We start from the raw sequence: 13,183 nt of genomic DNA on the forward strand, positions 1-13,183 counted from the left end.
ATAAAATGTAAGGATTATTCGTTTCTCTCTTCACAAAATAAATACAGGAACAGTTTACAGTTTATAAGTAAACTTTATTAATATAAATATTGTGCGTTTCAAACAAAAAGCCATTTGGAGGAGCAACTTGAGGTCATGTTCCTTAATGTGTTTTGATAAATGAAATGGCTGAAAAGAAGTTGCTCTATGTTGAAATACTGTTCAGTATAAACAATCTGAATCATGTGATTTTATGATAAACATAGTGGCTGATGAATACTCCCATTGTGTGGTATTCGAGCCACTTGGGTGCTCCTTATTGGCCAGTGCTGAGAGGAATGTGCGCATGTGGTCCTCGCTGAATGTTAGTCACACTTGAGCAGCCTCCTCCTCATCCTTCACCTGTAGGGTGGGTGGGAAAGAAGAACAATTTTCTTTTTTAAAACTGCAATAAACAATGCTTGAGCTTATTCTTCAAACTGTTCCTACTGTACACATTATATACCGTGAACTCTCCTTTCTGTGTGAGGTCATTACTTCTACAGATGACGTTAAATGCAACAAATACTACAAACAATATAACGCCTTTTAAAATCTGAATGCTACAGTTCAAGTTATTAAAATTCTAGCCCTAAAAAATTGACAAAATAGAGTTTTGTGGAACTTGTTGAAATTATTAGTCACTTTTTTTTTTTTTTTTTAACAATTAGTTAATTAAAACCATAGTGTATCTGCTATTTTTTCACAAGTTAAAAACAAATCTACACCAGAATGACTTTAAACCCGTCGTTCCCACACTTCTTAATAGATCTTTATAATGAATTGGATACATTGTGGAATGAAGGTTAAGCATAGGTACATATGTAAAACTTGCTCATGTTCCCAGAAACAACAGAGTGATTTTTGGTTGTTTTGCTGTGATCACAGTTATGGTGAAATGCCAAACAGAAATTCCAAACTCTTGACAAAAAGTATGAGGAAAATATAGCAATGTTGTTTAATGTCTCTGTGGCAACTTTGAAAGGCAGAGCTCTCGATTGTGCCATTTTTAAATTTGGGAAATTAAATGCAAGACTTTTAAAGGATTTACAGAAACCCTGTACGTAACAGCAAAACCCCCTCTTTAGCGGATTACTGTATACCATTTACATGAGGAAATAGGATGTGTGTAACGAGAAAATAATACAATGCAAAATGTGGTTTGGAAACAAAACCAACCTGCTCTACTGATTCAACCTCTGGGACATAAAACTGCAACATGTTTTGGATTCCGTTCTTCAAGGTGACAATGGAGCTGGGACAACTGGTGCAGGATCCCTGTAACTTCAGTTTCACCACGCCATCCTCGAAGCCACGATACACAACATCTCCTCCGTCTTCCTGCACTGTGGGTCTGAGGAAAATGTGGGCAAAATGACAAAATGCCTCCATCCCATGGGTTGGCTGTCGATACCTGAAGAGCGTCGCAATAACGGCAGCTACCTTATTCGAGTGTCCAACAGTTCTTTGATCATTGCAACTACCTCATCGTCGTCATCTGATGGTGCTGCAAAGTGAAAAAAAAAAGTCCTTCAAAAGAAGAGTCCATGAAGCATATTGTCAAGCATAGCCGGTTCACTTTTACCTGTGTCTTCACTCGGTTTAGCATCCTCATTGACGACAGGAAGCCCGGAGGCGTAAAAGTCCATAATGGCAGCAAAAACATCAGGTTTCATTACCTTCCATTCAATATTTTTATCAACCTAAATGAGGACAAAAAAAAAATGTTAACGGACGACTCAATTACATTGTGTTGGTTTTTTAACCCAGTCGGCTTTACCCTGGTTATGGTGATAAAGTCAGGACCCAGGAAGACACTCTTGATGCCATCAATCCTAAATAGCTGTCTGCAGACAACACAGAACAATACTTTTTGTTTAGTTCTTTCCGTCTAAAAAAAACAATACATTAAAGAAAAAATGGTTCGAATTAATCTACAACAGTTTGCTGTCAGAGATGATCAGGGGTGCACTTCCACCAGATGACATAATTAACCCCTGTATCTGCCATTTTTGTTTGGTGGTGTGCCGTGATATTCTTCTGTAAAATAGGTGCCTTTGCTCAAAAAAGGTTAAGAAACACTGATCGAGAATATTTAAGTACTGTACACGAAAGAAAAAAAAACATGTAATGGCCAGCAGAAACATTATGTCCAGATACAAAATTAATTCAATATAATGAGTTGATTATGTGCCAGAAGTTCTGTATAACAGCACACAATAACGTGCCACAGTAGAGTGATGTTAATGTGGTCTTATTTCCTCCAGTAACTACAAACCTAGCTAAGGGTGAGGTGTATGCGTCACGAGGGCTGGAAAAATCCATGGTTCCTGATTCAAGAACTATACGTCCGGGCAGAAACTTGAGGCTGTTTGGATTTGGCGTGTCCTGTGTCTGTACAAACATGCTCCTCCCTGTAAAGATACATTGCCCAATGAACAAAACACCATCACTACCGTAACACAAAGTAGCGAAGATGTCCGCAAAGGCGGTTCACAGACCAGGGACAACCCAGTGCTGAGGCCATCTGCTCTTGACCACTGTGTTGTGCGAAAGCCAGTGAAAACCAGCACTCTGACATCCACTGCCAGAAAGACAATGGAGAATTATTAACACAAGAACAAAAAAAAAAAAAAACAAACAAAAAAAAAAAAATCACACTAATAAATATACATGAGCGTACTCCAGTGTGTGGTGCACTTGAGATGACCTACACAGCACACCACGCACACATAACGCCACCAACAATCACGAGTCGCCTCCTCTAATGTAGTACAAAGACTAACCTGTGTGAGGCAGCATGGTGCCACAGGGAATCCAGACCGCTGGAATACACAAAGAAGGAAAAAAAAACACTAGGATAACGGTTAGCTTATCTGGTAACTACATGGTAATTGCAAACTCTTCTTCTGGTCATTTTTATTGTGGTAGATGATTTGTAAGCAGTGGTGGGTAGAAGTAATGAGCTACGTTTACTCAAGTACATTTTTGGACAGACTGTACTTGTCAGAGTAGTTTCTATGCAACATACTTTATTTTTAAGTATTTTTGTTAAGAAAATCTACTTTTACTATGTTATATTGAGTTACATTCCCCTCACTACTTACATTTCTATCCATTGGTATTTATTATTGATCGCGATCTATTAAAAAAAAAAAAAAGAAGACTCGCTTTTCGATGGTTGTTGTGAGAAATTCCTTGGGATTCCCCACCAAAGACGTAGTTGGAAAACCCATTTGATCTCTGTTTTTAATTTTTCTAAATCAGTCAATGCTTAAGATTTTTCCACAATTTGTCAAAAACCATCAATTTCAAGGCACTTTATATGTTGATGTGACTTGTGCAAACTTTCACGGCATGCTATAAACCGCAAAATACATTTACCAGGCTCGTTCATGAGTCTATCATCGTCGCTGTATCGGGTAATTAAATACATTTTGGAATGGCTGCAAATGTCAAATTATGCCTCATAATGCTTAATAAACATCATCTGATGTGAGAATTACAAGTTTACTGAAAAAAATAGTTTTGATGTCCTATCAACCAAATCATAAGAATGTAATTATTTAAATTTACTGAAACATTTCTGAAATAAATAAAGTAAGTAAGTAAGTAAGTAATAAAGTAATAGAGGTCATGAATAGATTATTATTTTTTTGTAAATGGACTTCAACGCAAAAATATGCATATCATGTCATAGACCCAAATATAGAATGGACTCATATATAGATACAACAAATTGATGGCTAAATGCAAAGGAAAATAGTTTGTTGGATGTATTTTAAAAAAGGGGTTGGTCAATATTTCAATGTTCTTAATAGTGAACCAATTTGCAGTTTCGGTCCAGATTTGAGAAAGAAACGTCAAGTACATGATTGGCTTTTGGGGGCCACGTAAAATTATGTCGCGGACCGGGTCTGGCCCGTGGGCCTTGTGTTTGATGGGTAGTATGGTGTCGTTCCCAAACCAATCATAACGCCATCACGTGGCCAAGGCGAGCAAAGTTAACTCTCGTTGTTCAAAACTATTCTGCATCGCCAGTTTTTGTTCTTGTTGTTGTAAATATCAATTTAGTGATTAAAGGCAGCCATTGTTTACGCATGACATTTTAAAGCCTCTGTTATATTAAACCAGGTGACATCACGTAACCAGTATGTCACCCTTACTTTAGCTTAATAGCCGCTAGCAGCTAACCTTGACCAACTTAAAATGTAACATTTGGGGCCACTGGTATGTACCATAATTTATGGTAACAAAGGAAATGTCCCGTTTGAAGGGGAAAAAATAAACTTACGGACGCAAAAGTCTGCTGGATATAGCAAGCAAACTCCCGACCTGTCTGGAAGTCGCCATGTTTGTTTTGGTAATTGACTGTTACCGGAAGTGGCTGGCAAGATGTTGTTGTGCGCCGTTTATAGTTGTCCCCCGCATGCTACGAGGACCGCTTTTTCGGTGTATAGTAAAGTACAGTGTTTACACACCGAAACATATTAAAATGCCTTCTGGCAAAAATTTTAGGAGGAGAAGAGATTCTTCGGATGTGGAAGAGGATGAAACGACTCAAGAAGTCAGGTAAAATACTACATATAACAAGAGGGACACGGAGCTAACTTGCTAGCCAACAGAGCTAATCGCTCCCACAGTACCCAGTAGTTAAGACATAATGAGTTTAAATTATTTCCCCCCCCCCACCCGATCTTAATGTTATTATGTCCCTTCTTCCGTTTAGATGTAAAGTGGAAGAGGCTAAAGAACTACAGAGCCTGCGGCGACGACAGAACGGAGTCAGGTAACTTGTAATGTGTTTCAATTGCAACGCAAGCTACAAATAAGTAGGTTACATACAATGTATTAGCAAGCAAATGTTTATGATTATCCGCGACCCTAGTGAGGATAAGCGGTACAGAAAATGGATGGATGGATGGATGTTTGTTTATGATTATTTTGTTCACAGCGTGACTGCGTTATTGGTTGGAGAAAAATTGCCACCTGAGGTTGAGATTGATGTAAGTAGCACCCTCTTTTACTTTCATTAAAGAACATGTACCTTTTTGACCAATACACTTGGGTTACTGTATTGGTACTGTGCTGTGAATAACATGCACTCATCTTACAGAATGACCCTTTTAAGCTAAAAACGGGAGGGGTTGTTGACATGAAGAAAGTAAAGGATCGGAATCGAGACATGTATGTAGACCGCTTGTTGATTGTATTGTTTTTCATATTCAGTTTAGCATTGACTTTAATATATTATCATGTGTTGATCTCTATAGGACAGAGGACGATACAGACCTTAACCTTGGTACCTCCTTTTCAGCTGAAACAAACAGAAGAGACGAAGATGCAGACATGTATGCATTTGTCTTCTCTTTTACACTTTTTTTTAAAACTAACAATTGTGGAATACAAATACAATTTGTCTTAATTCAGAACAGAATTCTTTTTTTAAATTCATTGTTTTTATAGAAATTCAGCTGTATATACATTAAATATAGATCTTTTAAGCAAGTGTCTTATGAATAGATTTTTTTAAATTATTGAAGTTTTATTATTTATTGGCAATTTGTATTTTAACAAATAATATGTGGTCAGACTGGATTTCAACACACCTGTTTGTTTGCTAAATACTTCCTGACAGGATGAAATACATTGAGACAGAGCTGAGAAGAAAGAAGGGCCTCGTGGAAGCGGAGGAACAAAAAGTCAAGGTGAAAAATGCAGAGGACCACCTGTACGAGCTGCCCGAGAACATCCGAGTCAACTCTGCCAAGAAGACGGAGGAGATGTTGTCTAATCAGATGCTGAGTGGCATCCCTGAAGTCGACCTTGGTATTGAGTACGTAGACTTTTACAATTATTTAATGACATACTTTTGGAAACAACTAACATTTGAGCTATTCTCCAGTGCAAAGATAAAGAACATCATCCAGACAGAGGAGGCAAAAGCCAAGCTGCTTGCAGAACAAAGGAACAAGAAAAAAGACAATGGAACATCATTTGTACCTACCAACATTGCTGTAAACTATGTCCAGCACAACCGCTGTAGGTCTAAACATTATGTAAATGTGTTTTAATGGAGAAATGTCCCCTTACCACACCAATGTCTTCTTCCTACAGTCTATCACGAGGACGCCAACACAGCTCAGAGGCACCACAGACGAGATCGAGAGGAACCCAAAGCAAGGCCGTTGCGTGTGGGGGACACTGAGAAACCTGGGCTGGAAAGTAAGTGTCCACCTGATTTGATTTAAATTATTATTATTTTTTTGTGATCATGTATTTGCAACATATTTCTCATTTAACCGTGTTACTCCACAGCATCAGAGCCACCTAACTTCCGCAAACGACCAAATAACGAAAAGGCTACTGATGACTACCATTACGAGAAATTCAAGAAGATGAATCGACGATATTAAGATGTTTTATTGCAAACAGCTTCTGCTGCAACGGCTTCCATCCCCTCTCTGCCGGCAAATGTTTTTCTTAATCCTTTTTTTATGTTGTACTTTCTGAAAAAGAATAATTGTTTAAAAAAAGTGGCTGCCTGGGACTACCATGACAGAAGCCCAGGTTGAATCGTCCTACCTGTTACTGATGGCTACCATGAGAATGTTGTGCTTTGTAAATAATGTACATATTTCAAGTTCATTACATTCATTTTTCTCGATTAAAAACACAAAAAAACAACATCACCATGTATGTTATTTATTGGCATTGTGTTGTGGAGTAAGTTCAGCACTTGTTACAAATTAAAATTATAAATTAAAGGAATCTGGTCTACCATGCAATTAATGGAAATTTGCACATTTGCTAGATGACATTGGGAATAAAAAAAATTTGAGCTCACGAGATTTTCACTTCCGTGGAGACTTCTTTTAATGCTAATATGCTAAAGAAATCAAATAACTGGAAACAAAAGCTTTTCGGTATGAACACAGATGATACTCAGTGGAATGTACTTCATAAATTTTCTCAATCCCAAGGAAGTAAGGTTCCTTCTGCAAGTCAACAATTTCATGATTCAAAAGTTCTCCCAAGTTCACGGTTTCTCGATGGGAGCGGCGCCTGCGTGTCCATTGAGGTGGTGTTGCGGGTTGACCTCTTGTTGCGGGGGTCCCTCCGTGTCCTCTTGCTCCCCTTGGCTGGAGCCGCAGCTGCTGCCCGGGGATGCCCAACTGTCCCGCCGCCGGTACGCCTCGCATAAGGGCAGCTCGGCACTGTCCCACTGATTGTAGCTTTGAGTTGTGGAAGGCCATCAGGAGGCAAAGAATCAGCGCAGCAAAGGCACAGCATAGCAGGAGAGGAGCAGACAAGAGCGCCAAGTGAGAACAAGCAACATTCATACGCCTACGAAAGCTCAGTCAGTCATAGACAAGCGTGGAGGTTAAGCAACAAGCGCCAGAAACTGGAATATTGATGCAGACAACGACAGCCGCTGAAGAACTTCCAGCCGATGCTGATCAGGTCAGAGCTTGTCAAAATGATTAGGTGACGATGGAGGGGCAAGCAGAGCAAATGCAGCGAGTGACAAAAAGAATGCACACACACTTCATTGATTTCTTGTACAAAAACAAGACAAACTACTCCAGTTTTCCTCTCTATTTTATTTCTTAATCAGTATAATGATTTATTTATTTATTTATTTTTTACAGTTTGAGTCACACAAGGATGGAAGCCAATATTTGGAGGGAAAGGCCTTCAGAAAAACAAAATGTCTCCCCTACCAGTATTCACGTTGAATTAACAGCATACTGCTGTGTCTACGCAAAGTAAAATCTGCAACAATTTGATGAATTAGTCAGTCACATAAGGAACTATAATAATAATAACCTAATATGGCCAAGACTAAGGCTAAGACTCTTAATTGGGGACACCTATTCAATTACTCCTCAATGTAAAAACCTACACAGTATCAGCCAATCACAAACCAGCACACCAGACTGGGGAAGTTTGAATGACTCAGTGTGTCGCGTGGTCGATCGAAAGGCAACAGTAACGCAACCCACTGGTTACAAAGTATGTAGAAGAGCAAAGCTAAACGCTCAACATGACCACACCACAACCTCAGAAGATAAGAGGCTAAAATTGTACAACCGAACAGAAAACGTCTCATCTGATGAGCTTCAATTTCCACATTCAAATGGGTCAGAATTTGATAAGATGGCGTTGCACCATCATATTTTCTAGGCCCCTTAGTACACACACACACATACATACATACACACATCACAAATGAGCAGTGTAATCGATTAGCTGATTAATAGTTTGTTCCAAATTCGCCAATTGAGGCCAAATGGAGCGTGTACTGTAACTGGCAGAGGAGCTGTTAACAGACTCTCTGGAAGAACAACACAAAGGACGTTTTGCTACGTCCACACAGACCTGCGACAGCTCAACCCCTCTGAGCTGCAGAATTCTGCTCAATAAGAAAATGGCATGGAAACAGGAGTCCAGGTTATTCGCAAAGAGAATCTCCTATCCCACACTTACACTCATGGAATGTGACAGGAGTGAAGTCTAACCAAACAATATTAAAAATACACTTTTGTTAGCGCTTTAACGTAAAATGAACTGTAACTGATTAATTGACGGCTCCATAGCGGATCAAGGCAATGCAGTCTAATGGTCATCCCTCGTTTAAACGCCCAAATTTAGGACGATTGTTGCACACTAGCAATGTCTACCTAATAAAGTGGCCGGTGAGTGTACTGTCATACACTTTCATTTAAAAAGAGTGCTAATTTTCTTTAAAGAGCTTTGTGACCATCAACTACATATTCATCCATAAATATACTTCTTTTATTTTTAAACTATCAGATCAATTTAGTGATCTTCCTTCTGCTCATGAGGCTGAAAATGTAAACTCCGAATCTTCTGGTCTCCTTATAAAGTGATTCCGACCACAGCACATTAGTGTACTGCGAGAGAACATCAGCTACACTACCGGTCAAACATTTTAGAATGCCCCGCCATTTTGTAAAATTGAATGTCAAGTAGTTCAACTGCTTGGAATGGTACAAACTAGGGCTGCACGATTATGGCCAAAATAATAATCCCGATTATTAATCACAATTATTCCTCACGTTAGGGAAAAACCCTTATTTTTATTGCACTACTTTTCAATAAACAATATGTAAACATTTTTCTGTGTAAAATGAATCTTTAAATAAGAATAAATGATAGATAATAAAAATATAAATGTACCCAAAAATTCAACCTAATGGAAGCAAATGCAGTTTATGCATAAAACGCAACAACATGAGGCTGCAAGCACCTTTCAGGAGTATTTTTTTACCCACACATTTATGGGAACATCTGCAACAGAGTTGGGAAGAACTTTCTGAAGACTATTTGACTTCCACTGTAGAAAGAATGCCATAAGAGTGTTTAGCTCTTATTTTATATTTGCCTAGGGTGGCTACTTTAATGATTCAAAAGCTGGGAAATACATTTTTTGTTTATAGATTGATTCCACGATTTCTTTGGTAACTTGGTTTATTTGTTATATGCCTTTATTTCAGACTATGAGACATTGAAATGCATGGATTTCAAATGGGGTATTCTAAATCTTTTGACCAGCAGTGAGCTAAATTCCATTTCAATTCAATCTCACATTTTCAAAAATGTTTTGATTTATTTTCTACAACTAGTGCAACTTTGTTCTTCTAGCTTTGCCAGTGAGATACAGCGACGGGCAGAACATAGATATGCTCTTCCACTAGATAGCAGAAGGTACAATTATCCTGTGTCCACCTGTTTCAGACAACAGAATGATAACTTTCTGTTCAACTAAACAGCCCCAGATTTCACACCGGGGAATTCAATTTGTGAGTAAATTGATGACATCATCATATCAGTTTTAAATTTTTGTCTGGTGGTGTGCCACTTTGATTTTTAAAATATGTGCCTTGGTTTAAATGTTTGGGGGGCGGGGGGGGGGGGACTGCTAATCTACATCAATTATCACTGTCGGGGTGGGGGGGGGGCACCAAATGTTGAGACATAGAGTACCTGTTTTGCTCTCATATTCCAAGTTACTCTGCTGATATTCTGTTCAGTAGCTTCTTAAAGCTCAACCATTCTCATTTCAAAGAGCAGTAAAATGTAAGGCACTAGATGATGTGGGGAAGGCAACTATGTGACTATACATGGTGCATATCCAGCACTCACACACAGCTACTACTGGATGATGATGACGACGATGAACAGGATGACGGCTTCTGGGGCTTAGCGGCGAATGGTGAGGGTGGGAGCGCAGGACAGCGGCGAGATGGGCGGTGGCGAGTAAGTCTACTTGTACCTGGAGGAGTAATATTCTTCCTCGAGTTCGTACAGGTCGATGGCGATCTCGTCGCGCAGGGAGGTCAGCTTCTTGTCGCACTCCTCCTGCAGCGAGCACAGCTGCTGGTTCTGCAGGCTGATGGCGTCGTTGACCGAGGGGAAGTCGTTCAGGATCAGGAACTGCTTCAGATCCGACACCAGCTTCATTAACGACTCGCCAGCGCGGACCTGATGGGCCCACACGCGTTACAGCAGTGGTTGGCGCAGCTGTCTCACAGTTCCGAGATTTGAGTTCCATCCATCCATTTTCATGTACTTTCAAAATAAATAAACTTTAAGAGAACTTTAGACATGACCGTTAAACTTTATGTAAACCCAAAGAGGATTTAAATCCATTCAGTTATATAAATAGACATTCAGCATGTTTTTTTTTCACGTGTTTATACTTACAATATTAGCTGCTCGTACATGCATCTCATAATGGTCTTGCTCTGCTTGAGTTGCTCGAGAAACCTGCGTCTCGTCTTCTATCTGAGAGTTAAAACAATGACACTGATTTAGAGCAGTGATTCTCAACTGGTTGGCCTGAACTTAAAGTAGCAAAAAAAAAAAATTACAGTGCTTCGGTATGCGGCGGTACTGACATACACTATGACGTCTTGCGGCTACGAATGGCGCGCAGTGAACTAGCTTGCTCAGCGATGCAAGAATATGTTGTCCCGCTGTACAAGAAGACCCGTTCAGTTAACACTGTTTTTTCTGCTTTTCAATTGATTATTTTATATGCATGCCCTAGATGTGTTTTTCGGATACACATTTATTGTAGATTAGGGATGCACCGATACAAGCTATCGGTGCTGATACTGTACGTCTGTATTTGTAAAAAAAAAAAAATACTCAGGTACCACAACACTCGATAAAAGCCATCTGTATAAGTGTTACCAGTATATTTTTGTGAAATTTATTCCATGCTCAACAAAAGATTGGGTTGTGCTTTTTAAACAATATTTTATTAAAATAAAACATTTCATGAAAATTGCAGGACATCATGTCACTATCAAATACCGATACTCAACATTAGCAAGTACTCAAATGTAAGTACTTGTACTCATATTTGGTCAGAATTTTTTATTAGTTTTATTGTGCATCCCTATTGCAATTATGACTTTACTACAGTGGAGGTCAGTTATAAGACTGTCATTATCAGGGGTTCTGCGGGAAATTATCCAATTTCATCTTTTATTTGTCTTGAAATGATTATTTATTCATTGCAAATATACCTATGTTCATCTATCTATACCAGCGACATACAGTGACAGGCATAACAATTCAATGCTCTTCCATTAGATGGCAGAGGACAATAAATTCCTCATTCATACAACAAAATAAGTCATGGAGGATATCAACATTATTTCGGTATTCATACGTTTTGTGACATTTTTGTGCAGGAGTGTGCAGAGATTTTTCCAATGTAAAATGAGTGCCTTGACATATTAAGGTTGGTAAACAGTGCAGTTGATGAACAAGTACTTTTTGGACCAATTAATTGAAATTGAATAACTGCCCGCCGCATAGCTTCTGATCTTTCCCCGTTGTTTGGAATTGGAATCACAAACATGAAAAGAGGCCCCGTAGACACAAATACCTTGGCAGTTTTGATGATCTCAGTGAAGTTGTCCAGGATGGACCTGATGTCATCTTTCAGCCTCTTGTTGTAGTTCTGGAGCAGAGTTTCTTTGCTCTGAGGAAGCACTCTCTGGGTCGCCATTGTGCTCAAGCAAAGGCAACACTGGTTTTACCTACAGTATTCCCATGAACATCGACGCATTCGTCCACTGAGAGCGAGAGCAAAATATGAAATTAGCAGCAACGATCACGATTAGCAGTGTGTAGCACTACAAGCTAGCAAGACACGCACGTGAAACCATGTTCCGAAAAAAAACAAACTAACAGACGTGTCTTTGTGAGGTTTATGCTGTGAAAGTACGTTCAGGAAAAAAAAAAAAAAAGTCCTTACATGCTGTCTAAATCGTTGTTTGCGAAGATTAATGAGAGACGTGAACGACAAAGTGCCGTCGTCTTCCTTTACGTTACAGGAGTGGCGGGTGACATCCGCGATGTGTGGTGACTACCGCCACCTAGTGAGCACATGACCAAACACAACAACAAATACAGAGTCGCAGGATACAGAAATTATTATCAACCCATTCGTTTCGGTCAGTTATCGACGTATTCACATTACACTATATGTTTTTGACTTTGTCTTCTTTTAAAATGCCTTCAAGCATATGATACCACTGCCATTTTTCAAGCGCCTCAAACAACAATCGGTGTTTATGGTTCAGAATGTTATTAAGTTATTTTCTTCTAACCATTCAAAACCATTAGTTTTAAAATATTGGACTTTTTTTCTTTTTTTCGTAAAAGGATGCTATGGCATCCATAAACTAAGGACAATCTATGATCACTCAAATCTTTTCCATACTACTTAGCTACTTCTTGGGTACAGAGTATTGCGAAAGGCTACCGGTTTGGAACACACTTCTGAAATAACCAGCTGCTCATATTACCGTTCTGTAATCATTAATGACCAATGACATTCATCTAAGTGAAGAACATGTCATTTCAGTGATTTCTTAATATTTGAACTCAAGTGTGACCTGCTTGTGGTCGGGGCCTGCTAATTGGTGCTTGTGATATCGGCAAAGTTATAATATAAAACATCTCTATAACGCTTTCAGATGATTAGTTGTACAGCATTACTAAGGAAACACAATGTCCCATCACTGGTGAGCTATTTATGGAACAGGCAGCCGGGCTCTACCTTTGGCCCGAGCGGGCTACCTTGTGCCCACAAATACCATGTTGGTGACCCCTGGCTTAA

General features: G+C 39.2%; 3 protein-coding genes across 6 annotated transcripts; 1 reads left to right on the plus strand and 2 right to left on the minus strand.

The window, feature by feature from the left end:
- Window positions 1-53: 53 nt before the first annotated feature.
- nfu1 (NFU1 iron-sulfur cluster scaffold homolog (S. cerevisiae)) lies at window positions 54-4,439 on the minus strand. Of its 2 annotated transcripts, XM_061768487.1 has the most exons (9): window positions 4,313-4,439; window positions 2,805-2,843; window positions 2,520-2,602; window positions 2,297-2,432; window positions 1,799-1,865; window positions 1,604-1,721; window positions 1,462-1,525; window positions 1,198-1,372; window positions 54-381 (listed from the first exon to the last, which is right to left on the minus strand). In XM_061768487.1, exons 1-9 carry the CDS (start codon window positions 4,369-4,371, stop codon window positions 349-351), a joined length of 774 nt encoding a protein of 257 aa, XP_061624471.1. In that variant the 5' UTR covers window positions 4,372-4,439; the 3' UTR covers window positions 54-348. The 2 variants fall into 2 exon arrangements, with proteins under 2 accessions (XP_061624471.1, XP_061624472.1); XM_061768488.1 differs by lacking the exon at window positions 2,805-2,843 and having other exon boundaries at window positions 4,313-4,386.
- c3h9orf78 (chromosome 3 C9orf78 homolog) lies at window positions 4,399-6,705 on the plus strand. The gene is made up of 9 exons (XM_061768486.1): window positions 4,399-4,590; window positions 4,748-4,807; window positions 4,973-5,024; window positions 5,135-5,205; window positions 5,292-5,369; window positions 5,657-5,854; window positions 5,924-6,060; window positions 6,136-6,243; window positions 6,337-6,705. The coding sequence occupies exons 1-9, from the start codon at window positions 4,448-4,450 to the stop codon at window positions 6,432-6,434; spliced, it is 945 nt and encodes a 314-aa protein (XP_061624470.1). The 5' UTR covers window positions 4,399-4,447; the 3' UTR covers window positions 6,435-6,705.
- A 2-nt stretch (window positions 6,706-6,707) lies between these two features.
- med22 (mediator complex subunit 22) lies at window positions 6,708-12,445 on the minus strand. Of its 3 annotated transcripts, XM_061768493.1 has the most exons (5): window positions 12,317-12,445; window positions 11,945-12,134; window positions 10,750-10,830; window positions 10,319-10,527; window positions 6,708-7,253 (listed from the first exon to the last, which is right to left on the minus strand). In XM_061768493.1, exons 2-5 carry the CDS (start codon window positions 12,065-12,067, stop codon window positions 7,058-7,060), a joined length of 609 nt encoding a protein of 202 aa, XP_061624477.1. In that variant the 5' UTR covers window positions 12,068-12,134; window positions 12,317-12,445; the 3' UTR covers window positions 6,708-7,057. The 3 variants fall into 3 exon arrangements, with proteins under 3 accessions (XP_061624477.1, XP_061624476.1, XP_061624478.1); XM_061768492.1 differs by having other exon boundaries at window positions 11,945-12,426; XM_061768494.1 differs by lacking the exon at window positions 6,708-7,253 and having other exon boundaries at window positions 7,603-10,527; window positions 11,945-12,427.
- Window positions 12,446-13,183: the final 738 nt, after the last annotated feature.

This window comes from Phyllopteryx taeniolatus, chromosome 3 (genome assembly GCF_024500385.1).
Source record: "Phyllopteryx taeniolatus isolate TA_2022b chromosome 3, UOR_Ptae_1.2, whole genome shotgun sequence".
In the NCBI taxonomy this organism is placed as follows: domain Eukaryota; kingdom Metazoa; phylum Chordata; class Actinopteri; order Syngnathiformes; family Syngnathidae; genus Phyllopteryx; species Phyllopteryx taeniolatus.